Genomic DNA, 26,839 nt, shown 5'->3' with positions numbered 1-26,839 from the left:
CTCCCTCTCTTCTGTTTCTGCTTCTGAGTCCTCAGCAAGGGACAGAGCGAGAAAAAAAAATGTGTCTGAAACAGTTAGTGGAGCCATCAGCTAGAGTCACCCAAGATACCAAGGAGATAGGAAGAGAACTGGATTGGGAAGGAGGACACACAACCTGTCCCCAGCCTTCTTTCCTGCCCCCATTTAGCAGATGTGACCACTGAGGCCCCACAGCACATGAGGGCTGTCCCCCGACCCCACCCTCGCCCCTGCTGGAGTGTGCATAGGCCCCCCTGGGGGGCGGGAGCTCACCCTCCATGTCTGCAATGGTGGCCTCATATTTGAGTCGAAGCTTATTGAGGCTCTTGACTTTCTCCTCCTCCTCGGCTGCCTGGGATGAGAACTCGGACAGCCGCTCCTCCAGCAGCTTCCGCTCCTGAGCACAGTGGGAGGTGGGGGTGGGAGTCAGGGGCTCGTGCTCATCTTGGCTGTCATTCCCATCTGTGTTTCTGCTCACCTCCTTCCTCCCCTGACCCTTCCTGCTCCCACCCCTTCCCTCCTTTCCCATTCCCTAGTGTCCCTAGTGTCTATGAACCCATCACACTCCCATCAGACTTAACCGCATAGACTCCCACTATTGGAAGGATACCCCCCATTCATTAACCCGACGGCCCTCGGATGGATGCTCACATTGATTTGCATCACCTGCTATTATAAACAACACTGCAGTGAACATCCTTGCACTTCAGCTGCATGCACGGGTGAGCACTGGAGCCTCATCACTACTCCAGGTCTGATTCATGGACCAGCGTCATCAGCACCAAATAGGAGCTTGTTAGGAATGGAATCTCAGGGTCCCCCCCCTCCAGACCTGCCGAGTCAGAATCTGCACTCTGACAAGTTCTCCCTGTGAGTCTTGGGCACATGGGAGTTTGAGAAGCACTGGCCTGGACCAGCACTTTTTTCTTTTCTGTCTTTTTATTATTTTTTACTTATTTTCATTATTTATGTATTTTTTGAGCAGCGTTTTTCATACTGTGAGTGGTTTTGGAAGTCTAGGCAGTGGGTTGGCACTACCTTAAAAAGGAAGACATAGAACAGAGTAGGAGAGAAGAGCCACTGCATCCAAGGAATGTTCCAGAAGACTCCTGTGCATCGTTGAGCTCTCAACTCAGGCAACACTGCCTCCGGGAAGCCTGTCCTGACCACACCTAGTGCAGGTCAGGCCATCCCCTTCCACAGTTTTCTATTCTTTTCTGACAGTTTATAATTCGTTCACAGTGTATGATTATGTTGATTTCCTGGGGTGACTCAGCTAGCTTCCCCCTTGCCCATGCCTTTGTGAGGACAGAAATGTTTTTCTAGTTAGTTAAATGCCATATCCCCTGTGCCTAGCCCAGGGGTTTAACCCTGAGCAGGTTAAAGATGGTGGCAGACTCTTCACCACATGCCCAGCCATGGACAGAGTCCAATTCTCCACCCCTTGAATCTAGACTGAGTCTGCTTTAAGCTCTGCTGCTGCTGCTGCTGCTAAGTCGCTTCAGTTGTGTCTGACTCTGTGCGACCCCATAGATGGCAGCCCACCAGGCTCCCCTGTCCCTGGGATTCTCCAGGCAAGAACACTGGAGTGGGTTGCCATTTCCTTCTCCAATGCACGAAAGTAAAAGGTGAAAGTGAAGTCACTCAGTCGTGTCCGACTCTTCGTGACCCCATGGACTGTAGCCTACCAGGCTCCTCCATCCATGGGATTTCCAGGCAAGAGTACTGGAGTGGGGTGCCATTGCCTTCTCCGGCTTTAATCTCAGTGGTCGGCAAATCACAGCCTGCAGGCCAAACCTGGCCCACTGCTTGCATTTATAAATAAAGTTTTATTGAGACATAGCCACGCCCATTTGATCACAGGCCATCTGTGGCTGCTTTCACATTACAACAGCAGATTTGAGTGGTTGGCACAGAAACAGAGCAGCCTGCTGAGCCCTGAATGTTTACTATTCGGCCTTTTAGAGAAAACCTTTGCCAACGCCTGATGCATAGAATTCAGAGAAAGTGATGTCAGTTCCAGGCTTAAGCCTTTAAGAGGCCTGGTTGCTTCTGTTTCATTTTCTGGGAGTCCTGAGCTGCCAGATGAGAAACCCAGGCTCTCCTGTAAGCAGAGAGGCCGCATGAAGGAGCACCCAGATACCACCTTCCAGCCCCTGCCATCATGTCATGGCAACTCTTTAAGGGGACCATAGCCCAGTGGACCCACAGAGCAATGGGATGTAATGAAATGGGGGTTGCTTTTAGCAATGAGGCTTTGGGGTGTCTGATGACACAGAGATAAAGAATGACTCATAATAGCTGCTCAGTAAACACTGGCTGGAGTGAAGCTGTGACAGAGAGGCTAGGGGATGGGAAAAGTTCAAGGGAGACACAGCCAAGATGGAGAATCCAAAGACTCCTAGAGGTGGGCATGCTGGGGGTGGGCGATGCAGAGAGGGACCCAGCCCACCAGTGGGCCCACACCCTCCACGCTTGGGGGCTCACCGGCCACCGACCTTGCTCAGCTTGGCGTTCTGATCTTCCAAGAGTAACAGATCTTCCCCCAGTTTTTTCAGCTTTGCCTCCGTCGTCACCTTCTCCAGCTGCAGCTTCTGCCGGGCCCCTTCCTCAGCCTCGAGGTGAGTCTCCAGCTCCTGGAGTGTGGAGGGGGTGGGGTGAGGACCCAGGGGTGGGGACTGGGGTGTGATGGGACGGACAGGGGTGGTGGGGATGGCTCACAGACCCCCGGGGCTTGTGGCTCAAACAGGTCCACACTCTGGGCAGGGCTGGGAAGGACCCAACTATTACTTTCATTCATTGGCTCAATAAACATTGACTGAGTGCCTGGCAGGGGGGCCAGGCACTGTTGGAGACATTGAACCTGGTGCCCAGCATACAATATCTATACACTGTATACACTGTCTGTATAGATATCTATACACAATATCTCTACAGGATACAGATATTATATCCTGGGGACAAGACAGGGTATCTGCTTATCCTTGTCTAGTGCACTTCAATTACCTGGTAGTCCTTGGAATTATTTAAACAAAGTAATTGGGACTTCCCTGGTGGTCCAATGGTTAGGACTCCTCACTTCCAATGCTGAAGGCATGAGTTCAGAGGCATGGGGGTGGGGTCCCTGGCCAGAGAACTAAGATCATGCATGCCATGTGGTGCAGCCAAAAAATAAATAAATTAAATAAACAAACCAATCACATCTTCCTGCAGGAAAGTGGGGTCACCTCGTTCTCTTGTTACTACTAAGCCTGCCTCCCATAGCAGCAGCTGGTTCACTGCATTCCTGAGTGCAACCCCACTGTGACTCTCTGTGTCACGGTGTCTGCCTTCCTCAGTCTGTGAGTATTCGTGACCAGTAACTTACTTTCTAGCACATCTGTCCAGGATCAGGTGTGGTGTGTTAGGCCATCTCCATAACCGCAGGGCAGGGCTCTCCCTCTCCAATGGGGTCAAGAGGCAATGATTAAAATGCTACTGAGTTCTCAAAATGTGACCAGTCTGACTGAGGAGCTGAATTTTCAATTTATCTCAACTTCTCTTAAACTGAAAACCAGTCACTCAATTAATTATTGGGAAACTTTGAAGTATGTTTGGACCAAGTTGGGGATATGAATCTACGTGTTTCCACTGAAGAAGTTATGGAGCACAAATGCCGATGAAGTCCTGCCAGTGAGAATTTAGCATCTGAATTGAGATGTGCCTCAAGTGTAGAACACATCTGTGGATTTTGAAGGGGAACCAAGGGAGGACAGCCAGCCTCAGAATGCAGCAGCACAGAGGCAAATGGAGCCAGAAGATGGAGAGAGGCAGAGTACTGAGGCGACTGCTTGAGCACCTGGATCCAGCCATGCCTGAAGCTTACAGAGTCTAGAGTCTCCCATTATTTGAAAAGAACAAACAAAAGTAGTCTCTTTGCTTAAGCCACTTTGAACTGAGACTTGTTTTTAAGAGGCAGGGCTTGCTGAAGCAGAGGTGGGCGGGGTCAACAGAAGGGGTGGGGGGAGGTGGCCTCGGGGCGCAGGCAGGGGGTGGGTGGGCAGACCTGTATGTGTTGCTGCAGCCTCTTCTTCTCGGTTTGCAGCTGGCGACTGCACTCCTCCTCCTCGCCCACGCGGGCCTCCAGCTCGGACACCACCAGCTCAAGCTCCTGCTTCCGGGCTGCCAGCCGGCCCCGGGTCTCCTCAGCCTCAGCACACAGCTCTGCCTCTGCGCGCAGCTGCTCTGCCAGGCGGGCACGCTCCTCTTCCAGCTGGGGAGGGGGTGGAGGGGAGGTCAGCGGCTGCTAGGCAGTGCTCCCAGGATGGCCCTCCGCAGAGCATCAGGGTCTCCTGCCCCCTGATCTAGTCTGGCCTGGGGGTCTGGGGGGCAGGAGGGAGGGATGGAAGACAGTCCCCCAACCTGCCCGTCATCTCAGGATGAGCCCCAGTCACCGAGTCAGCCAGCTGGGTTCCGCCCTCTCCCTCACTTCCCTATAGTCCGTCAGTCCCCCTCCATCCCCTGCCGCCCCACTCTGCCCCCATAACCCTAACAGGCTCAGGTTTCATCCTCTCCCAGTGGACTCTTCTCGGCCTCCCAGCCTCCAGCTTCTCCATCTCCAGTCCATCCTCCAGAGAAATGGCCTCTGGAGGACTTTCTGTCAGCTCACATTGCATTTACTACTCCCACGCCTAGAAATTCAACCAAAGGAAATAACTCCGAAAAAGCAAACAGAAAAAATGAACGAGAAGGGCTTTGTCTCGGCGTTATTTTAAGATACCAGAAATGCTGGCAACAGTGGAAGGTCTACCGCCTGCGGAGGGTGGCCCCGCCACGAAACTGGGCTCCTGCCCTGCCCCCGTGCTGGACCAGCTACCGAGCATCTTGTCTCAGCAGCACCAGCCCCACTCCCACCAGATACCTTGGCCACATCCCCAGGACCCTGCTCCCTGCATCTCACTGCTCACCACACCACAGTTTCCGCCCCCATTCCGCCCGAGTGAAACTCGGCCGGCAATCTATTCCTGCAGCGGGCTCCGTCGGAAGCCCCGCCCACCACCACCGGTCCCACCCACTGGCCCCGCCCCCGCGCGATGGCCCCGCCCCTTACCTGCGCCACCCGACCCTGGAGCTCGCCCACCTCGCGGGCACTCTGCTGCTGCAGCTCCTGCACTTTCTGTAGTTCCTGAGCCCGCGCCTGCAGCACCTCATCCTGCCGCGTTACCTGCAGCAGCGGCTTCACCTGTGGGGACAGGATGGGGTGTGGATGGCTGGCTCCCACCGTGGGAGGCCACTGGGCTCGGAAGCTAACAGCTCACGCTCTGAGGAGAGTCCCATTCCTGGGTTCCCATGCCAGCTCCTCCACTACTGGCTGTGTCACCTCATCTAGAAAAGTGGGATGAGAGGGGCTTCCCGAGCGGTCCAGTGGTTAAGACTCAGCCTTCCAATGCAGAGGGCACAGGTTCGATGCCCTGGTCAGGGAACTAAGATTCCACATGCCTGCTGGTTTGGCCACAGATTTAAAAAAAGAAGAAGAAAAAGACTGTGCTTTCAATGAAGGGGGCGTAGGTTGGATCCCTGGTCCGGGAACTAAGATCCTACATGTCCCTCACTGGGGCCAAAAAACAAACAGAATTGGGAATAATAGCAGCCCCTATTTCACAGGGTTTTCGGAATGCATGAATGACTTCATATTTACCAAGAGTCTAGAACAGTCCAGGGTACATGACAAGCAGCACTAAAAGTGTCCCATTTTGCTACGGGATCGCTTTGCCTACAGCAGCCACTGGCCACTCACAGTGTGCCTCAAAGTTCTTCATCCAAGTCCATGGTGAAAGACGTACTTTACACTGAGTGATTCTGGCTGGAGAAACAGGCCAGCCCCACCCACACCTGAAGAACCCAAATGGAAGTCTGGACTATGCCCCGTGCGCCTTTTACCTTTCTTGACTTTAATGTCCATCCTTTCACTGTAATAAACTGTAACCACGAGTGGAACAGCTTTTCTAAGTTCTGTGAGTCCTTCCAGTGAATCCCTGAATTCTAGGGGATCTTAGGGACACCCAACTCAACCCTAGACCCAGCTGCACCTAAAGCTATCCCGAATCTACTATCCATGCTGGTTTGAGTCGGATTTTCTGTCACTTGTTAACTGAAGAATCCCAAGGAACAAGTGTTGGGCTGATTGGTCCCATTTTACAGATGCAAAAACTGAGGCCCAAACCAAGGAAGTCACTTGCCCAAGCAGACCTGGCCCCAAGGACCTGTCTCCTTGCCACTGGGGTCACCCCTCTAGGTGCCCTCACCTTGATGAAGAGCCGCCACCACTGCCAGTGTCTCAGCTTGAGGTAAGCCGCACAGTTCCGCTGCATCACCCTCAGGGCACTCTGCTGCTGCTGCCGCTTCTGGAAGGCCCTGGGTGGGGAGACAGGCAGGTGGGAGAAGGGACACGCGGCCTCTCCAGGCCCTGTCCCCTTAGCAACCATTATTAAATGCCTACTGGGCTTCCCAGGTGGCACTAGTGGTAAAAAACCCATCTGCTAACACAGGAGATGAAAGAGGCTTGAGTTTCATCCCTGGGCTGGGAAGATTCCAACCCACTCCAGTATTCTTGCCTGGAGAATCCCATGGACAGAGGAGCCTGGTGGGTTACATTCCATGGGGTCACAAGCGTCAGACATGACAAGCAACTTAGCCACACCAGCCGTGTGTGAGCATTGTTCTATTGTCGGTAAATCTTGTGTGGGCAGTTCATCAGTCTTTCTGCCCTTGACTCTGCCCCTGCCTCAGCTTCAGTTCAGATCTCATTTTCTACCCCACCAGACACCCCAGCTTCCTTCCCAGCCTCCAACCCATCCCTGACATGCTTCCAGAGAGGTCTTTCTACGCCCACAGCTGACTCCGCCCTCTGCTACTCCCACTGCCCCTGGTCACAGTCCCTGCCTCTCAGCCTGGTGTTTGGGGAGTCCTTTATTCTCTGATCCTTCCTCTGGGCCAGTTCCCAGGGAGAAGGGGACTTCCCTGAAAACTCGCCGCCTTCCTGAAATGTGCCAGGCTCTCACATCACCAGGCCTTGGCAGGCTGTCACTCCTGCCTGGAACACCTTTCCCGTGGTCTTTCATCTACCTGGTCTGCAGGGCCTCTCGCTGCAGCTGTATGACCCCCACTGAAGCACATCTCACCCTGGACTGTGACCCTTTGTGCTGGTGTATGTCTCCCCCTCCAGATTGGAGTCCCTCGAGGTACCAGCCGCTAAGGTGACCACCTCAACCCGGTTTGCCTGGGGCTTCCTCTGTTTTAGCACGAAGATCACGCATCCCAGGAAACCTCCAGTCCCAGGCAAACTGGGATGGTTGGTCACCCTATGGCTGAACTGAACTCTTCTCTGTGGTCCTAGCATCACTCAGGAGCCTCAGGGACTGTAGAACCAAGAAGCCTGGGCATCTAGTAGCTCCATCCTTTTGTATCTCAGCCCTTCTACCATCTCAGAGGCCCTACCATCTGGACCCAGCTGGTCAGCCCCTTCCTGCATCGCCTCTGGGGACATCTGATCAACCCTCCCTGAACCAGTCTTGGCCAATGTGACCCCAAGAGATAGTGTGGAGCCCTACTTGCGAGCCAGGTATCCCCGGGCAGCTGCCTGGAAGGACACAATGATATCTGTGACCTTCAGGTCCCGCTCTTCCTCTAGCTGGGCCAGAACGCCTGCCCGGAAGAAGATCTTGCTTTGTCCCACGCGGTAGAGGTTGGGGTCCAATTCTAGGGCCTGGATCTGTGGGGGTCAGGGAGGGGTTGTGAGGAGGAGGGGCAAGGAGTGGGGAAGTTCCCAGCTCAACCTTCTCCACCCCTTGAGACCATACACACACACACACACACACACACACACACACTTGCACTCCACCTCTCACTCACCATCTTCTCACAGGCCTGCTTCCCATCCATAAAGCCCTTGGGGATGGCATTGGGCGTCAGGATCTCATATCTGCAATGGGGGGAGAGGGGTAGGGTAGGGTGAAGAGTAACAGCAAACTGTCACCACGGCCAGGCACTGGGCTCAGAGGGACAAATAACAATAGTAACAATGACAATAGGAACAGTAACAGAAAGAAATATTCAAATATCACCGAGGGTCGCTCATCCAGGCTGAGAGCATCGATATCACCACCAGGAGCAATGTCATCAATAAAAGCTCTCCTCCTGGGACACAGCACTTGCTGATTACAAGTGTTTAATTACACCAACACCATAAGTAATTGGGGCTTCCCAGGTGGCGCTCGTGGTAAAGAACTCCTCTGCCAATGCAGGAGACTAAGAGATACGGTTGTAATCCCTGGTTTGGGAAGATCCCCTGGAGGAGGGCATGGCAACCCACTCCATTATGCCTGCCTGCAGAATCCCATGCACAGAGGAGCCTGTGGGCTACAGTCCACTGGGGTTGCAAAGAGTTGGATGCAACTGAAGTGACTTAGCATGCATGCGTGCAGAGGTCATTGAGATATAAAAAAGGTACATCTCGGAAGTGTGAGAATAACAAATGGGGGCTGATGTTTTTGAACTTATTACGTGTCAGGTCCTGAGTTAAGTGCCTTACAGATATTTCTTTTACATTTCTCTGTGCAAATCCGAATTTGAAAAGTACATTTCATTAAACACATATGTGTCCATCCTCAGCGCCTTTCTCCTTCTGTGCCCGCTCCCTGGATCATGAAATTTCATTAAAAATATGGATATGATATATACAACATACACACACACATATATATCATATGCATGATATATTAATGTCATATATTAATATGCCATATTTTTTAACTGGTGATTGGGAAATGTGTGTGTGTGTATCTGCGTGTATCAGAGTTTCTCAGTCACCAAGGATCTTGTTAAAATGCAGATCCTAATTCAGTAAGTCTGGGGAGGGGCCCAAAAATATGCATATCTAATAAGCTGCTGGGTGATACTGATGCTGCTGATCCAGGGACCACACTTTGAGTAGGAAATTGCAGACCTGAGCTGTCCAATGTAACGCTATTGGCCACACGCAACTACAAAGAGCCCTGGAAAGATGGCTGGGGCAACTGGAGACCAGGATTTGTAATTGCATTTCATTTTAATTAAATGAAACTTCAATTTGAAAACTGAAGCAGTGCAAAATATTTTTCTTTTCAACACAATTTCATTGTCTTAATAGGAGTATATTTCTCTTTGACCACTGGAAATTTTGTGTCCAAGCTGAGATGTGCTATGGATGGAAGACATACACTGAACTTCAAAGATTCAGTAAGAAACAAAATAATGCACAATGTCTCACTACTAAATTTTTATATTGACTACATGTTGTGTGGGTGCTCAGTCGTGTCCAACTCCTGTGACCCCACGGACTGTAGCCTGCCAGGCTCCTCTGTCCGTGGAATTTACCAGGCAAGAATACAGGAGTGGGTTGCCATTTCCTTCTCCAGATTACATGTTAAAATGATCTAATATCTTGGCTGTATTGGGTTACATAAACTCTCTTGTTATCATTAATTCCCCCTGTTTCTTTTTACTTTTAAAAATATGGCTAATAGGAAAATTTTAAATTGTATATGGGGCTCTCATTCTCAGTGAATGATTCTGCTACATACAGCTTGTGTGAAGCGTAACTTTTGTTTTAATATTTACCGTATATATACATGCACATAAATATCATATACATAATATATTAATATCAAATATTAAAGTGCCATAGTTTTTATTGGTGATTGAGATATGTGTGTATCAGACTTTCTCAATCACTAGGGATCTTATATGTTGATATTTTCTGTTCTCTTGCTCGACTGCATTTTTATAAGAAACGCTTGTTGCGATAACCGATTGCAACGTAATGCTCTATGCCCTTTCTCTTGGGGAGCCCACTGAAGGGGACGTTGAAGGCGACGTTGCTCTCCCACAACACAGAGTAAGCTGAGACTCAGCAACCAAAGGAACTCGCCCAGAGGCCCCGCCCCTCCCCTCGCGCCGAGGCCACAGCCCCGCCCAGCCCAGAAGTAGCGGCGCGGGAGAGGGGAGCTTTGAATGTAGATGCGGTGGCTTCCAAACCTGGTCCCACCCCACCCATGCCGCTCACCGCTGCCGGAACTCCTGGAAGAGGATGCGGTTGGGAAAGCCCTGGCGACAGATGCGGATGCCCTCCAGAACGCCGTTACAGCGCAGCTGGTCCAGCACCAGCCGCGGGTCCAGCTTCCCAGCCTGTGGAGAGCAGTGACAGACACGCGAGGTCAGCGGCCACCACACGGGGGCGCCACGCACCGGCCGGCAGCCGGCAGGGGAACGCAGGTGGATGGCAGTTTGGGCAGGTGGAAAACGGTAGGCAATTTCATCTGGTTCAACCTATAAGTTTGGGCTTCCCAGGTGGCCCTAGTGGTAAAGAACCCGCCTGCCAGTACAGGTAGATGTAACAGACGCGGCTTTGCTCCTTGGGTCGGGAAGATCCCCTGGAGAAGGAAATGGCAACCCATTCCAGTATTCTTGCCTAAAGAACCCCATGGACTCAGCCTGGCAGGCTAAATACAGTCCATGGGGTCGCAAGAGTCGGACATGACTTAGCAACTGAACCACCAGCCTATAATTTACTGAGCACCTACTATACGCCAGGCAGAAATGCCTGCCCGGGGGAAGCTCACTGTCCACTGCAAGAGACTGACAGTGAGGTCAAGACGTCACTGCTGCTGCTGCTGCTGCTAAGTCGCTTCAGTCGTGTCTGACTCTGTGTGACCCCATAGACGGCAGCCCGCCAGGCTCCTCTGTCCCTGGGATTCTCCAGGCAAGAATACTGGAGTGGGTTGCCATTTCCTTCTCCGCACGACATCATTGATAAACGTCAAAAGTAAATGATTAACAGCGTTGCGTGGCAAAGAACAGAGTAGAGGGGAAGGCGTGCAGGAAGGCTGAATTTGCATAGCATAGTCTAGGAAGGTGAACAAAGCACATACATTATTATTTTGGGCAGTTAACTTTCAAGGACTTTCCTGTTGCTCCAGTGGCTGAGACTCTGGGCTCCCAATGCAGGGGGGCGTAGTCCGATCACTGGTGGCAGAACTAGATCCCATATGCTGTCACTAAGACCCAGTGCAGCCAAATAAACATATAAATATTTTTGCTGTTGTTTAGTTGCCAAGCCGAGTCCGACTCCTTTGTGACCCTATGGACTATAGCCCCCCAGGCTCCTCTGTCCATGGGATTTCCCAGCAAGAATACTGGAGTGAGTTGCTATTTCCTTCTCCAGGGGATCTTCCCAACTCAGGGATGGAACCCTCATCTCCTGCATTGGCAGGCAGATTCTTTACCACTGAGCCACCAAGGAAACCCAGGAAGTGTTCACCTCCTCCAGGGAGCCCTCCCTGGTTTCACTGTACCCCTACTACCTGGCACTTGGTAAAAATCTAAACACTACGAAAACCATGCATTCTAAAAGACAACTCTTGCCTTGCCCAGGCCCCCAGAGTAATCAACACAATAACCAGTTTTTTTTATGGACTTCTAGATCAGTTGTTCTCAACCTCATCTACATGCTGGAATCTCCCTGGAGTGACAGCTTGATACCATTGAGCACACCGAACACCCACATCTTAAACTCTAAGCACCATTTTCCACGTAAAAGGACCAGGGTTCTATGGAGACGTGGCTGAGTCCACGTATACCATGTTTCATCAAATATAAGGCACCCTCAATTCTAAAACACATTGTTATTTTATATACCACCAAGAAAGAAAAACTCCTGCCAGTTACACCCTGACAGGTCACTGATTGTTAAGCCACTTTCCAACTTCAGAGGGGCTTCCCACGTGGCGCAGCGGTAAAGAATCCACTTGCCAATGCAGGAAATGCAAGAGATGTGGGTCTGACCCCTGGGTTGGGAAGATCCCCTGGAGTAGGAAACGGCAACCCACCACAGAATTCTTGCCTGGAGAATCCCATGGACAGAGGAGCCGGGCGGGCTATAGTCCACAGGGTCGCAAAGAGTTAGAAACAACAGAGCGACTAACATACACACAGTATTTACAGAGAAGGGAAACACACACACAGAGCCACCTCCCCAATAACTGCAGCTCCTACTTCCTGAGGACAGTACAAGCCCCAAGCACCTAATTCTGTAGTTTCATCTTCTCTTATGTTGACCCTTCTCTACAGGGTCTATTCTCTGATTTTCCCAACTAGAAAACTTACTGATGGCCTGGAGGCCAGGCATGGTCTCCCTACACCTCCCCAGCTCCAGCGGCCTTTTTTCTATCCCTTGCACATTTCATACTCCAACCAACTACTGGGTTTTTGCACAAGCAGCTTGAAATACCACTTATCCTTCCAAGCTCAGACCTCACCTCCTCCAGGGAGCCCTCCTTGATTTCACTGTATCCCTACCACCTGGCACTTAGTAGGTGCTCGATAAAATGTAAGCCCCATGAATGAATGAATTTTCCTGACAGGGCTATGAGCCTGGGAGGGAAAGCAATGTACTCAAGGTCACACAGACAGACAGCCAGAAGTGAGCCTGGGACCAGACATAGCTCCAACTAAATTCAGTGACTTGGACTTTTCCTCCCCCCCAGAGCCACCTTCCCTCCCCAGGCCAGGTCACTCACCCTCTTCTCATGGTTGGGGATGATGCAGCGGACGAAGCTGGGGTTGGTGTTGCTGAGTGTGGCCATGAGGCGGCTCAGGGACTCCTTGTAGAGTTGTCCCACTGTCCGGAACATGCCCCGGCGCGGGCGGCCACCAGGCGGGCCATCCCCAAGGCTGCTCACTTGCTCCAGCCCCACGATGCCCTCCACTGTGGGAGAAAGAATAAGGTCAGGGGTCAGTTTTAGGGGACTGAGTTGGCCGAAGTCAAGGATCTCATTATTTATAAGACCTGATACTTTATATATGAGCCATCTCTCATAGCCCAGCAAGGCAGGTATTATCAGCCCATTGGGCTGATGAGCAAACTGAGGCTCAGAAAGCTGGACAACTGTGCCCAAGGCCACACAACTTAGGATCTGAAGATCCAGGATCTGAACCAAAGTGGTGTGAATCCTCTCAAACCCTGACCCTTCTTCTCCATTTTCCTTATCAGCAAATGATGATGATGATACCAAATGCTTCCTTCGCACCAATTCTCTGCCCGGTTCTGCTCAAAGCACTTGACATACATTGGCTTATTTATAAGCCTATAAGAGTCACCCCCATTTGACAGATGAGGAAACTGAGGCACAGAGAAAGAAAAGGGTGATAACCACAGGTGCATTTTTAGGAACTTAAAACAGTCTCATGTTAAAAATGCAGTGAAATGTGGCTTTATTATGATATTTGAAATAAGGTAATATTTAAAATAAGGCCAAAAATAAAAAAGAAATTTTAAAAAAGAAAAGAAAAAACAAATAATACCAACTACCTCCACAGTCACCATTTTCCCAGAAAGGCCTGATGGTAACTTTGTCTTTTAAAAATACATATTTATTTATTTATTTGGCTGGCTGGGTCTTATTTGTCACACGTGGGATCTAGTTTCCTGAGCAGAGATTGAACCCAGGGCCCTTGAACTGGAAGCATGGCACCCTCGCCACGGGGCCACCAGGAAGGTTCTGTAACTTTGTTTTATTATTTGATGCTGTCACTTCAGCTAGAGAGCAATAGCCTCTCCTTTGTCACAAATTCAATGTATTAAATCATGTGCGGTTCCAGGACCTGCAGCTGGGGCAGAATCTGATGGCCTGCAATCCCCAGTCGTGAGGGTTATGGAATCAATAGATAATTCTCTCGGAAAGCAGAGCTTGGTGAGCAGTGATGGTTCAGATATGACATTTTCCCTCCCCAGGACTAAGTCTCCCCGCCCCCACCGCCATGCTCCTAGTTATCATCGGAAGGACAGATGAGAGGGGAGGCTCTGGGTTCGAATCCCAGCTCGGTCCCTTACTGGCTGCGTAACCTCAGACAGGTGACTTAACCTCTCTGGGCTTCCACGTCCTCATCTATAACAGGGTAGGAGCTCTAACACCTGATTGGGTGTCTGGAGGATTCCATGTGTTAATAATAGTAAAAGGGCTCGGCGCAGCACATAGCACACACTATATGCTCGGTTAATGCCAGCTGATAGAGGGATGGCCAAAAGATTCGTCTGGGTTTTTGTACAATATTACAAAAAACCCCGAATGAGCTTAATACTGTCATAATTGTTTGTATTTTTACATGTGGTTTAGTTCGAAGAAGGCCTTGTGCTGCTACAAAGAATCTGGAAACTGCTGAGAGAGCTGACAAGAGGGGGTAAAAGACGAGGGGGAGATCTCTGGATGGAGAGGAAAAGGGATAGACATTCAAAACAGGTTCCCGGTCCAAAGGGCCCACCCTCCTCGTGCAGGAAATCTCACCCGTTGATGCACAGCAACACCCACCCCCTGATGGAGAAATGGCAGAGCTGTGCCTCCCTGAAGATCCTGGGGGCGACGGTGGGAAGGAGCCAAGGAAAGAGAACTGCTGCAAGCCCCCGTGTTCTGGGGGGGCGGTGAGGACAGATGGGGGAGAGTCAGGGAGATGGGGTGGGAGATGCAAGGGGAGTGGCATGAGAGGACAGAGAAGGCGGCAGGAAAGAAAAAGAAGAGAGGGTTATCAGTCAACAGCGCACAGCAAAGCAGGAGCGGAAACCTGACCTTAGCCATAAATTTTTTTTTTTCTTTTGGTCACACTGTGCGGCATGTAGCATTAGTTCCCTGATCAGGAATCGAACTTCAGCCCCCTGCATTGGAAGGGCAGAGTCTTAACCACTGGACCATGAACTTTTAAGCCAGGGAGACTGTCCTATTCACATTTATGTTGACTAGTGATGGCACCAACGTTGGCTGAAAGGATAAATGTCCTCTGAGAATTTAATGCCCAGGGTTGCAGGGGTGGGGGGAAGAAAACCTTTTTTCCTAGAGGTTGGGTCTGTATCTGTTTTTATTAGGTATCCCCTTTTTTCCCTGGCTGCCAGGAAGCTCAGGACTAACTCAAGGTCCCCACCCAGCTTGTTGCGTTTGCCTCTCTGAAGAGAGCATGTCTCACTGGTCTCTTCCCCTGAGCTGCCAAGGATGCTGGGTACCCAATGCTGGGCTGTCAGGATGCCAGAAAGCAAAGCCGACTCTGGACTCAGGGCAGCTGTAGTGAAGACTGATGCAGAAATGGCCCCAGTTCCCCATCCCACTCTGGGACTGGCAGCTCCTTGAATCTGGGCTGGTCTTAGGACATGCTTTGTTTGGGAGAACTGTGGAGGAGACAATACTGTGCTGGGTTTCAGACTAGGACACTCGAGAGGCTTTGCCACTTCTACTTTCTCTCTTGAAGCCTATGAGAGCCAAGCATACGTGGGGTAGAGCATGTGAGGGGTTAGGGGGAATGTCACATGTCCACGAATAGGGCATGAATTTTAAGGAGGTTGAGAGGGGAGATTTTCAGTCTGAAGGAGATGTTTCTCAGCAGAACCTGGTTCTGTTGCACGTGTGTGCATGCTAAGTCTCTCAGTTGTGTCTGACTCTTTGCGACCCTGTGGACTGTAGCCCGCCTGGCTCCTCTGTCCATGGGATTCTCCAGGCAAGAATTCTGCGGTGGGTTGCCGTTTCCTACTCCAGGGGACCTTCCCGACCCAGATATCAAACCTGTGTCTTTATGTCTCCTGCATCGGCAGGTGGGTTCTTTACCACTAGCACCACCTGGGAAGTCCTTCTGGTTCTGTTACTGAAACTCAAACACTGCTTTTCAAACCTTCTTGTATAAACAGCATGAGATACTGTCTAAAATCAGCTCACTGTATCAAGATGCCCTATGCCATTTTGCTCTGAGTTTGTTTTGGAATGACTGTTCTTGATTATTTTGTTTTCTTGTGTAATTGCATGGGTGGACATTTCTACTTCCATACAAGATTAAAACAATTGACAGATTCTGGAAACCTGGAATCAGGGAAAACGGAGAGGCGGGTTTTGCTAGTTTTATAAATCATCTCTCAAACTTCCTCTAAGGATAGGAGACAAGCATGGACACAGCTTTTCTATCTGCCTCCTAGGAGTGTCCATCTGAAAAGACTGATGGCCAAACTCACATGGGTCTTGTTGGAGCGGGAAACCAAAACTCTCTCTTGGTTTCTGCTCCTTCCTTCTTCCCTGAATCCCTGAAGGGAAAGCAAAGTCTGAAAGTTGACTAACATGTAAAACATCACTCATCTGAGTTCTCTTGTTATTCATTCTTTTTCAGTCAAATCTCTTGATCTTTTTTTTGGGGGGTGGGTAGCATATGACATCTACAATTAACTTCATAGCTTCCTTTTGACTATTCATATGCTCGTTTATTTTGCTGGTCTGATTGCATAAACTACTATCATCAAAACAGTATTTCACAGCAGTGTTGTCAGGGGGCATCCTTGTTTCATTTCTGATTAAGCTGGAGTGTTTTATCACTTGGTGCGAAGCTGGTTTGAAATATCGATCCCTCAGTCACTAACTGGAAACACTATTGTGAGGCTGTCGGTCCTGATACCAGGTCCGTATCTGAGCGGACAAGTCAGGTTCAGAAACAATGAAGGGAGGCACAGAGCTCCGGGGACAGGGCCGGGGGAAGCGCGTCCTCACCGTCTTTCCAGATCTCTGCCGTCAGCCGGTCTGTGCTCTGGTGGAGCAGGGTTGCGACGTTGTCATTCAGAGGGTCCATGTTTTTCATCAGCCACTCGTTGGCCTTGTAGTCGACCTGAATGAGATCGGGCAGAGGAGGGTGGTGCGGAAGTGGACTGAGGCTCTTCAGATTTCCCAAGGAGCCTCCCAGAAGCTCTGAAAACCCCCAGTTGGCGTGGGGGTGGGGTGGGGGGCGGAGGGCGGGCTTACGGCTCACGAGCGCGCTGGCGCCACCTTGTGTCCCTCTCCTGAACTTCACCCACCCGCCCCCTGGCTCTTCCCTTTCTGCCTTTCCCTTGGGAGAACTCTGCCCCTGCCTCCATGACCTCACCCAGTATCATCACTTCTTTCCTTATTTTTTCAGCCACACTCTTCCTCAAACGTGCAAGCGCCTTTCCACCTCAGGTTCTTGACGCCTGCCGTTCCCGCCTCCTGTGACTCGCCCCCCGCAGATTTTCACAAGGCCGGCTCCTTCCCCAGGGAGTCACAATCTTGGACCACCATGAGTCCCTGCCTGTGCCCTCCTGCCCCACCCTCCGGCGTGGCTCCCAGAGGCCAGGGTCTGAGTCTGAGTCAGAGTCCAGCACAGCACTGGGCACGCGGGCAATCTTAGAAAGTGTGTGGGAAACAGCTGAGTTCTCGGACAGGACACACGGGTCTCCTGCCACTCAGCCCTGGGGTATGTGGTTCCCACAGCCTGAAGACCGCCCCTCTCCACACGTCCTTCACCGCTAAGTGTTACTCATCATTTAGACGAGGGGTTGCCAGACAGCCCCTGTCCACAGGCCAAATTCAGCCTGCCACCTCCTTTTGTGAATAAAGTTTTATTGGAATACAGCCTTCATTTACGTGTGAACTTGTGGCTTCTTCTGTGCTTTGATGGCAGAACTGAGTAGTTGTGCCAGAGACTGCTCCACAAAGCTGAAAGTAGTGGCAGAAAATGCTTGCTGATCCTTTAGTTATTTATTTGGCTGCACCGGCTCTTAGTTGTGGCATGTGGGATCTAGTTCCCCGACCAGGGAACAAACCCCGGCTCCCTGAATTGGGAATGCAGGGTCTTAGCCACTGGACCACCAGGGAAGTCCCTGATCTTTGATTTAGAGCTCGATCAAGCATCAGTCTCCTCTGCGAGACCTTCCTTGGCTTTCCTCCTCTGGACTTTGATACTCTCTGTAGCTGCCTCCATGAAGGCACCATCAGCCTTTTATCCCAATGGTCTGTATTAGTCTCCCTCCCAGATAAGGAATTTTGTGAGGACAGAATCATGTCTGACGTGGGTCCCCAGCTTTGCTCAGCACAGGGCTGAGCACACAAAAGGCATACGTTGGCCAAATGAATGAATAAGGAAAGGAAAGTGAAGTCGCTCAGTCATGTCTGACTCTTCGTGACCCCATGGACTGTAGACTACCAGATTTCTCTGTCCATGGACTTTTCCAGGCAAGAATACTGGAGTGGGTTGTCATTTCCTTCTCCAATGAATGAATAAAACGCATCTAATTCTCCACCTGGTGAACTCCTATTCATCCCTCAAAACCTACTGCAAATATCCCCGCCTTGAGGAAGGCTTTGCTGACTTCATCAGAGTCCTCACTCCTGGCCCCTGGCCTGGCTGTGACTTTTCCCCTTGCATCCTCCCTTCATCCTCACTCCCACCCACATGCCTCAAGGCTGCCCCACCACTCCCTGTTCCCTACCTTGCCCGCATAATGCAGGACACTGAAGTCGGCCTGATCCCGAAGGTGCCTTGGCCTCTGGAATTTGGGGTGACCACCCTGCTCCTGGGCTACCTTCTCCACAAAGGACTTGTCCGTGGCTTTTGGGAACCAGCACTCCTCATCCAGCAGAGCCAGGAGTCCAGGGGGGTTGGCCTGACCATTGACAGAGCAGGGAGAAGCGTTAAGTCAGATCCCCCAAAACTGGACACTTAGGTTGCTGCTAATTTTTAGCTTTTGTGCCTCTTGGGACCTACTAGCAAACAGGAGAACAACTATCACCGTTCTAGCTGTCAATCAGCCCTTGATTGGAGCCCGGCTGCTTGTAGGCACATTCTGGGTTCCAATCATCTAGGGGTCACACAGATCTAGACCGTTTTCCCCATTTAACTGATGGAGAAGCCCGAGGCCCGGAGAGGGGGTGGGGCTGGACCAAGTTGACATGGAAGGCAGAGGAGATGTGGGTGAGTGGAGGGGTGGGGCGGGAGGGGCTGTGCGCTCACCGGCCGCTCGATGAGGTCGATGCAGGGCTGCAGGTCGAGGCCAAAGTCGAGGAAGGTCCAGGGGATGCCCTCGCGCTGGTACTCCTCTTGCTCCAGCACGAACATAGTGTGGTTGAATAGCTGCTGCAGCTTCTCATTGGTGTAATTGATACAGAGCTGCTCGAAGGAGTTCAGCTGCAGTGGGGGAGGGACGCATGAGAGAGAGGGGCGGGGACCCAGAGAGGGTGGATAAAGATCCAGGAAGAGGGGATGGGGACCCAGGGAGAGGGGGCAAGGACCCGGAGAGGGGACAGAGGCCCGAGAGAGGGGCACAGAGATCAGAGAGAGGGGGTCAAAGACCAGAGAGAGAAGGGGACAGGGACCAGAGAGAGGGGGATGGGGACCCGGGAGAGGGGGACAGGGACCCAGAGAAGGACAGCCAGGCCAGCGTGGTGGAGCCCTCCCAGCCCCCACCAGACACAAAGAGCAGACCTGGAAGATCTCAAAGCCCGCGATGTCCAGGATGCCCAGGAAGGAGGCGCCCTGCCGGGGGCTGCGGTCCAAGGCTCTGTTGAGACGCAGAACTAGCCAGCGGAAGAGGCGCTCGTAGGTGGCCTTGGCCAGAGCCTCCAGCGCAAAGTCAGCCTGCAGGGCGGGGTGCACAGTGAGGACCCGGCCTGCCCGTCAGCGGCCCCGGTCCTGAGCCCTGGGGGCTGGTGGAGGGACTTTGGGTGCAGACACCGCCCTGTCGCGGGTCATCAAGAGTTATGACATTAACGCTGGCGGACCATTACTGAAGGCCTACTGTGTGCCGGGCCCTGTGTGAGGTGCTTGGGGGCTCATTAGTTCATGAATCCTCCACCCAACACTTGAACCAATTTCCACTGTAAAACAGGGAAGAGAGTGGGGTCTGGGGCCTAACACCAAGGTTGGAATCCTAGCTCTGCCACTTAAAGGCTGTGTGACCTGAGGCATGCGAATAAACCTCTCTGTGCCACAGATTCTTCATCCGCTCTTTCACTGAGAGTAGAACCTGGATCAGTGTGACACTCAGTCTCCTGTACCCCACTGTGCCAGCACCTCAAGTGCACTTGAGGGTCAGGCGGAGGCTGTAGCCCAGAATTGGATTCTGAAAATAGCTGGTCCGTGTTCACCTCTCCCCCGCCCCGAACCACCTGTGTGCATGCCGCTATCATCGCTTCCCTAGACTGGGACAGTGGCTTCCTCCTGTCTCTCTGCTTGCACCGGTGCCCCCTGGAGCCAATTCTCCACATAGCAGACAAGGGAATTTTTATAAAAGACAAACTGAATCAAATTGGTCCCTGGCTTACATCCTCACTGGCCTCCTAAAGCACTTTGAAGAAAACTCACCTCCTTACTGTAGCCCTTAAGACCTTGGATAATCTGTCTCCTTCCAACCTCTCCGGCTGCAGCTTCTATCACCCTCTCCCCAACTCTCTAGCCTCACTGATCTCTTTAATGTTCCCAACTCACCAAGCTTGTTCCACCTTCAGGGCCTTTACACATGCTATTCCCTTTGTCTTACACCATCCAAGCCTCAATTCAAATGTCACCTCCTCTGAGAAGGCTTTCTTGACCACCCCAACCCCTCTCTGCATAGAAAGCCTCCATGTTTCTTCTATTATCTGATTCCTTACTACCTTGAGCTCCCTGAAGGCATGGTCCTTGTTTCCACGACTGCCTTTATGCTAACACCTAGACCAGAGTTGGTAATTGAACAGATATTCAGCCAAAGTTTGCTGAGTGAGTGAGAAAGAACAGGCATAAACTGCTTAAAAATCCAGGACTCTCCCTGTACCCACTGCCCCCAGCCTCGCCCACCTGTTCCTTGGTCTGTGCTTTCTGGACGTAGTCCCGGCCAACTTTGATGCGGGGGGTGAGCAGGGCGCGGGAGAAATCCGTCACCCCCAGGCCCAGGAGGCGGCAGAGCTTCTGTGCAGCTGAGGGCGAGAGGCACCAAGATGGGGTCAGCACTGGGAGGTGGGGACAGCGAGGAGTGGGGGAGAGGGTGCGACCTCCCCAGCTGTTGGTGGGACCCCAGCCTTTCCTGCTAGAGGCATTAGGGATCCTAAAAGTGTGTGTTTTCTGGCCTAACAATTCTCCTCCTGGGACCCCAAGTTGGCAGAAATAAACCTGGAGGTGAGTAAAGGCTGGACTAAGAGGGTGTCCATCACGGTGTTATTTAAAATAGAGAAAACCAGGAAGCAACCAGAATGTCCAATGGTTGGGGATTGGTTAAAGAGTCAGGGTCCATCCATTTGAACGAGTGTTCTGCAGCCACTAAGTATTATTATTATAAATAATTATTTAATAAATAAACAATAATTATAAATTGTTACGTGGTACACTTAAGCCATGTACATTTCATGATATGTATGTTTCACTTCAAGTTCAAGAAAAAATTGTAAACAAATGTTGGACGCCAGTAAATGATACCCATGCTGAAGGGTCTTTATCAGTATCCGCAACTTTGAAATGTGCCAGGAAAAAAAGACAAGTGAACAGAGGATGGAAAGATAATCGATGAAGCAAATGTGGTAAAATGTCAATGGTAGAATCTTGGTGGTGGATCTGAGTGTTTGGTATAAAATTCCTTGAACTTTTCTGTACGTTGGAAAGTGTCTCAATAAGATGTTGGGGGGACAGCTCTTGGAATAAGAATCCATTGAGGTGGCCAAACCCAAAAGAAATCTTTAAAAATTCATTGATCTTCCTTACTTCTGTAGGAAAAATAATTGCCAAAATGTCAATGGCTCTTTTGGCAGAAGATGGAGGCAGGACTGTGCGGGCAGTTATGTTTCTTCTTTCGCCTCTGAATTAAAATGATCGTTAAGAAGTGTTTCGAAGCTTCTATCACTTGCATCATGGGAAGTTAGCTACTACAAATACTCAGCACCAGCAAAAAGGAAATACACCTAGGAGAAGTTTTTCAGCAGTGGTTATTTCTGAGAGGTGATGAAGATTTAAATCTGTCTCTCTCTCTGCAATTGCAATTTCTAATTCATCTGCAGTGATTCTGCCTTATCCAAGAATATCTTTAAATGGAAAAAAAAAAAAACACACAAAAACCCAAACCCAGCACGGAGTACCACACTGCCAGTAACAGGATGGCCTATCAGGGTTTTAAGCCCTCCATGTGAACTTTTTCTAAGGTTTTTTTGTTTTGTTTTTTTAATGTGGACCATTTTAAAAGTCTTTGTTGACCCCAATATGTAAACCAAATGAATGAATGAGTTCATACCACACACCTGCTGGGTGTGTGAACCCACCAGATGTCACAGGAATAGCTCAGATCAATGACACTATCAGAGATGCTCCTTCCGGATTCCCCTAGTGGCCCAGTGGTTAGGACTCTGAGCGTCCACTGCAAGGGGCGCAGGTTTGATCCCTGGTTCAGAATTAAGATCCTGAATACTGCATGGCTCCGTACTGATATTGGTATACATCCCACCACCACGAAAAAAAAAAAAAAGAGAGAAAGAGGGATGCCCATTCCTTCATATGCTCTGTGTCGCACAGCTTTTGAAAATGAGCCCATAGGGTTTCATAATCAGGACAGCAAGCTCTTCCCATCCCAAGGGGAAGGGGGTGTCAAGCACGATTCCATTTCTGTGATAATTATCTCCACATTGATATAGACATAGAACAAAGCCCAGAGAGAGCTGCCCCAAAATGTGAGCAGTAATTATGGGTAATTTCCCTGCCTTTATCCTTCGCTGTCTTGCCAGAGTTTCTTCCCCATCCAGATTGTATTATTTTATAATAAAGAAGCAGAGCTATTTTCATTTTGATAAAAAAAGGAATATCAACTATACTTCTGCTTTTGAAAGGCAAAAAAAAGCAAAGCACAGAGGCCAGGAGGAGACATGCCCAGTGCTAATGGTGATTCTCTGGGAGGGGCTGAGATGATGGAGGACCCTGCCCACCCCCTCTTTGGCACACTGGTGTTGTTCACATTCTCAGCAGAGCTCACACTCTGTATAATCAAGTAAAGAGTGGAAGGTGTTTTTCAGTAAAGATTCAGCCAAGGGCAGGAAATCAGGGCGGGCCTGGGGGGAGGCAGCTCTGTATGAGGGTGGGTAGCAGGCCAGTGGCGGTACCTGTGTTGTCGGGCATGGAGGCTTGGTCGGTGTTCCGTTCTCTCTTTAGGACGATGTTGCCAAACTGGAGAACGGCCGAGACCATCCGCAGCATGGCTAAGGGGCAGCAGAGAGAGAGGTCACGACACGTGGCAGAGGGTGTGAACTAGCCCCTCAGAAACCCAGCAGAGACAACGAGGACATGCCGCATAGCCCAGGGACTATACTCAGTCTCTTGTAATAACCTATCATGGAAAAACATCTGAAGAAGGATATATACACATATAACTGAATCACTGTGCTGTACATCTGAAACTAACACATAATACATCAGCTATACTTCAATTCCTCAATTACAAAAGTAAAATTTTAAAAATAAATCTAGCTTAAAACCTTATGTCAAGTTACACCTCCACCTGACTCCAGGCAGGTCTTAAAATACCTGAATGGATAAATGAATTCTGTGTTTTACAGACATGCGTCCATGCTAAGTCGCTTCAGTCGTGTCCGAGTCTTTGTGACCCTATCGACTATAGCCCGCCAGGCTCCTCTGTCCATGGGATTCTCCAGACAAGAATGCTGGGATGGGTTGCCATTCCCTTCTCCAGGAGATTTTATATACGAGGTTTGCTTTATTGCCATTTGGTGTCTGCTCATATCTGTTTTGGGCTTCCCTGGTGGCCCAGCGGTAAAGAATCCACCTGTAATGCAGGAACCACAGGAGACACAGGTTCAATCCCTAGGTCAGGAATATCCTCTGGAGGAGGGCATGGCAACCCACTCCAGTGTTCTTGCCTGGAGAATCCCATCGACAGAGGAGCCTGGCGGGCTATGCACACTAGTCCATTTTATAAAGTTATGTATATAAGATTTATATATAAAAAACTATATATATATACACACACATATATATATATGTATACGTCACTCTGGTGTACAGCAGAAATTAACACAACATTGTGAATCAACTATATTTCAATAACAAAAATGTTAAAGACACCTTATCTAATATATATAGCATTGATCACATTGAACTCACAACCAACATTCACTATAACTGGAACCTGAAGGAAGCTTTTCTTACACACCTATTTTCTCTGTACCCAGCATCACAGTCTTTTTGCTCCTAGCGACACCGGATGGCATTAAGCACTATGCTTGGGGGAGCATTTCAAACAGTGAAATCGCCAACCAAAAGCATCCCCAAAGTGAAAAACGTGGCACTCAGTAGGTTGCAGAAAGGATACTGGTTTGCAGTATGAGCTAGAACAAGAAAGCGGAATGCAGTCCCCGGGACCTCGGTTGGGTGCACCCTGGGCAGCTCAAAACTTTCACTCCTCTATGAATGACCCCAAGGACCACACAAACACCAGGACTGTTGGCTTGGGGGTTACAAATAACTGCCGTGTGTAGCTGATTTCTCCAACTCGGACACTGTAAAAGATGGATTGTATTTGCATGTCTGTGAAGAGGAGCCTGGCTGGCTACTGTCCACGGGGTCGCCAAGAGTCGGACACGACTGAAGCGACTTAGCACGCACGCACCAAAGGGCTTAGACATCTCGCCATAAGTGGGCAATGCTGCCCCCTAGAGGACATCATGGGAACGTGCAGGGGTTGGTTGGCACAGGGATGGGCGCCACCCCAGCAACATATTGGGGTGTTTCTGGACATCACAGAGGCTGCGCGGGTGGGCACCAGATGTGACGCAGAAGCCTGTCTGTTCACAAAGAGATATCCACATCCTGAGTGATTTCAAAACGTCCCAGTGGACATTCGTGTCTATGAATAATGGTTTCAAATGCTCTGAGACTAATCCGAGCTGCTTTACATATACACACGAAAGTGTTTGGTGTTTGGTTTTAATACCCAGTGCATTTTCCAAGAGGGTAGTCACTATGGTCTTTTGTTTTGTTCAGAACTTGATCTAGATTTGGTCAGGACCTCCCTAGTGATCCAGTGGTTGATACTGGTGCTTCCAATGCAAGCGGTCTGGGTTCAACCCCTGGTTGGGGAACTACGGTCCATATGCTGCCAAGCAACTGAGCTCTTGCACCACAACTACAGAATCCAGGCGGCATAATGAAAGATCCACATGACTCAAAGATCCCAAGTGCTTCAACTAAGACCTAATGCAGCCAAATAAATAATTTTTAAAAAGGAAAGTGCACAGAGTCTGTGGGTCTGCTTGCTCCAAATTCAAGAGCAGGCAGAATAATCTGTTCCAAATTCAAGAGGGCAAGAGGAGAAGGGGGCGACAGAGGATTGGATGGCATCGCTGACTCAATGGACATGAGTTTGAACAAAGTCATGGAGTCACAAAGAGTCGGACATGACTGAGCAACTGAACAGCAACAACAAAATAACTCCATGCTGTTAGATGCCAGGTTACAGGGGTTTCTGGTGACCGGAAGGAGCTTGCGGGGACTTCAGGTGCTGATCATACAGGGTGTCACTTGCAGAAACTTTCCCAAGCTGGGTGCTTCGGCGCCAAGCTCACTTTTTGGCGTCTGTGCTACATAAGCTCCTGCACAACGTTTACTTAGGAGAAAAGCGTGGTGGGAGGTGGAGAGGGCAGGGAACTCTTCTGGGAGACCCGTGCCAAAAACACGTAACCCGAATCTAATCAAGAGAAAGTGCTCCCACACTGAGGAAACAACTAGCCTTTAATCTCCCAAAGTGTCAAGGTCGCAAAAGATAGAGAAAAATTCAGGACCAGTTCCAGATGGATGAAGAGTAAAGTGTGACAGCTAGATGCAACGTGTGTGATCTTGGACTGGGGAAGTGTGTGTGTGCGTAACTTTTTTTTTTTTTTTGCTATAAAAGACATTACTGGGGAAATTGGCATAAGGTCTGTGGATTAGATAAACAGTACCCATACTGCCAATGTTAATTTCCTAATGATGACACTGCTGCGTTTGTGTCAGAGAATGTTCTTGGGCAGCATGCACTGACAGATTCAGGGGCTGGTGAGATGAATAATGTCCCTGCCCCAAATGTCCACGGCCTGAATCCCACGAATGTTACCTTGAAGGGAGAAACAGACTTAACCGACATGATGAAACTGAGGGTCTCAAGACAGGAGATTAGTCTTGCATTATCCAGGTGGGTCCTAAATGTAACAGGAAGGTCCTTCTAAGAGGGAGGCCAATGGGGCAGGCCACGTGAGCAGCGGTTAGAGTGATGTTCTTTGTTTCTGTTTTCTCTTTTTTGGCCCTGCCAGACAGCTTGAGATATCTTAGTTCCTCGACCAGGGATGGAGCCTGGGCCCCAAAAGTGAAAGCACTAAGTCCTAACCACTAGACTGCCAGGGAATTCCCTAGAGCAACGCATTTTGAAGATGGAAGAAGGGGCCACAAGCTAAGGCATGTGGGTGGCCTCTGGAAGCTGAGAAAGACAAGAAAACAAATCTCCCCAGAGCCTCCAGAAGGGACCGGCTCTGCTGACACCTTGATTTTAACCAGTAAGATTGATTTTCAACTTCTGACCAGGGGAGGGAAGTACTTCTGGTCAGGGAGTAAACGTGTTATTATGAGCTACGACATTTGTGGTCATTTGTGTCAGCGGCCATCAGGAACTAACACGAGGGGTGAAGGGGGCCCTGGGCAACACCCTTACTCTCAAATGACTCAGAACAAGTAATTAGAAAGACAGACGAGCATAAAGTAGACGTAGCAAGGTGGTGACACTTGAGAAGTCTGGGAGAAGGCATGCAACGTTTTTGTGGACTCTCCACTACTTTTCTGTAAACCTGAAATTATTCAAAATAAAGAGGGTTTAAAAAAATCCCTAAGGGACTTCCTTGGTGGTCCAGTGGCTAAGACTGATTTCTAGTTGGGGACCTAGATTTCTAGCTGGGGACCTAGACCCCACATGCCACAAGTAAGACCCGGTGCGGCCAAGTAA

At 50.1% G+C, this 26,839-nt stretch overlaps 1 protein-coding gene across 1 annotated transcript in view; it reads right to left on the bottom strand.

Moving 5' to 3' along the window:
- Positions 1-26,839, bottom strand: part of MYH14 (myosin, heavy chain 14, non-muscle) — a 77,206-nt gene that overhangs the window by 24,683 nt on the left and 25,684 nt on the right. The window contains 15 exon segments of the mRNA XM_010849644.1: positions 292-415; positions 2,517-2,654; positions 4,064-4,270; positions 5,108-5,239; positions 6,303-6,411; positions 7,608-7,768; positions 7,909-7,978; positions 10,100-10,221; positions 12,612-12,799; positions 16,602-16,716; positions 18,335-18,508; positions 18,856-19,029; positions 19,327-19,479; positions 20,677-20,795; positions 22,956-23,051. Coding sequence (XP_010847946.1) covers positions 292-415; positions 2,517-2,654; positions 4,064-4,270; positions 5,108-5,239; positions 6,303-6,411; positions 7,608-7,768; positions 7,909-7,978; positions 10,100-10,221; positions 12,612-12,799; positions 16,602-16,716; positions 18,335-18,508; positions 18,856-19,029; positions 19,327-19,479; positions 20,677-20,795; positions 22,956-23,051 — 2,082 coding nt within the window.

The sequence above is a fragment of the Bison bison genome, unplaced genomic scaffold (assembly GCF_000754665.1).
Source record: "Bison bison bison isolate TAMUID 2011002044 unplaced genomic scaffold, Bison_UMD1.0 scf7180017864285, whole genome shotgun sequence".
Classification (NCBI taxonomy): Eukaryota; Metazoa; Chordata; class Mammalia; order Artiodactyla; family Bovidae; genus Bison; species Bison bison.
The sequence above is the reverse complement of the archived record's forward strand: the minus strand, read 5'-3'. Positions and strand labels throughout refer to the sequence as shown.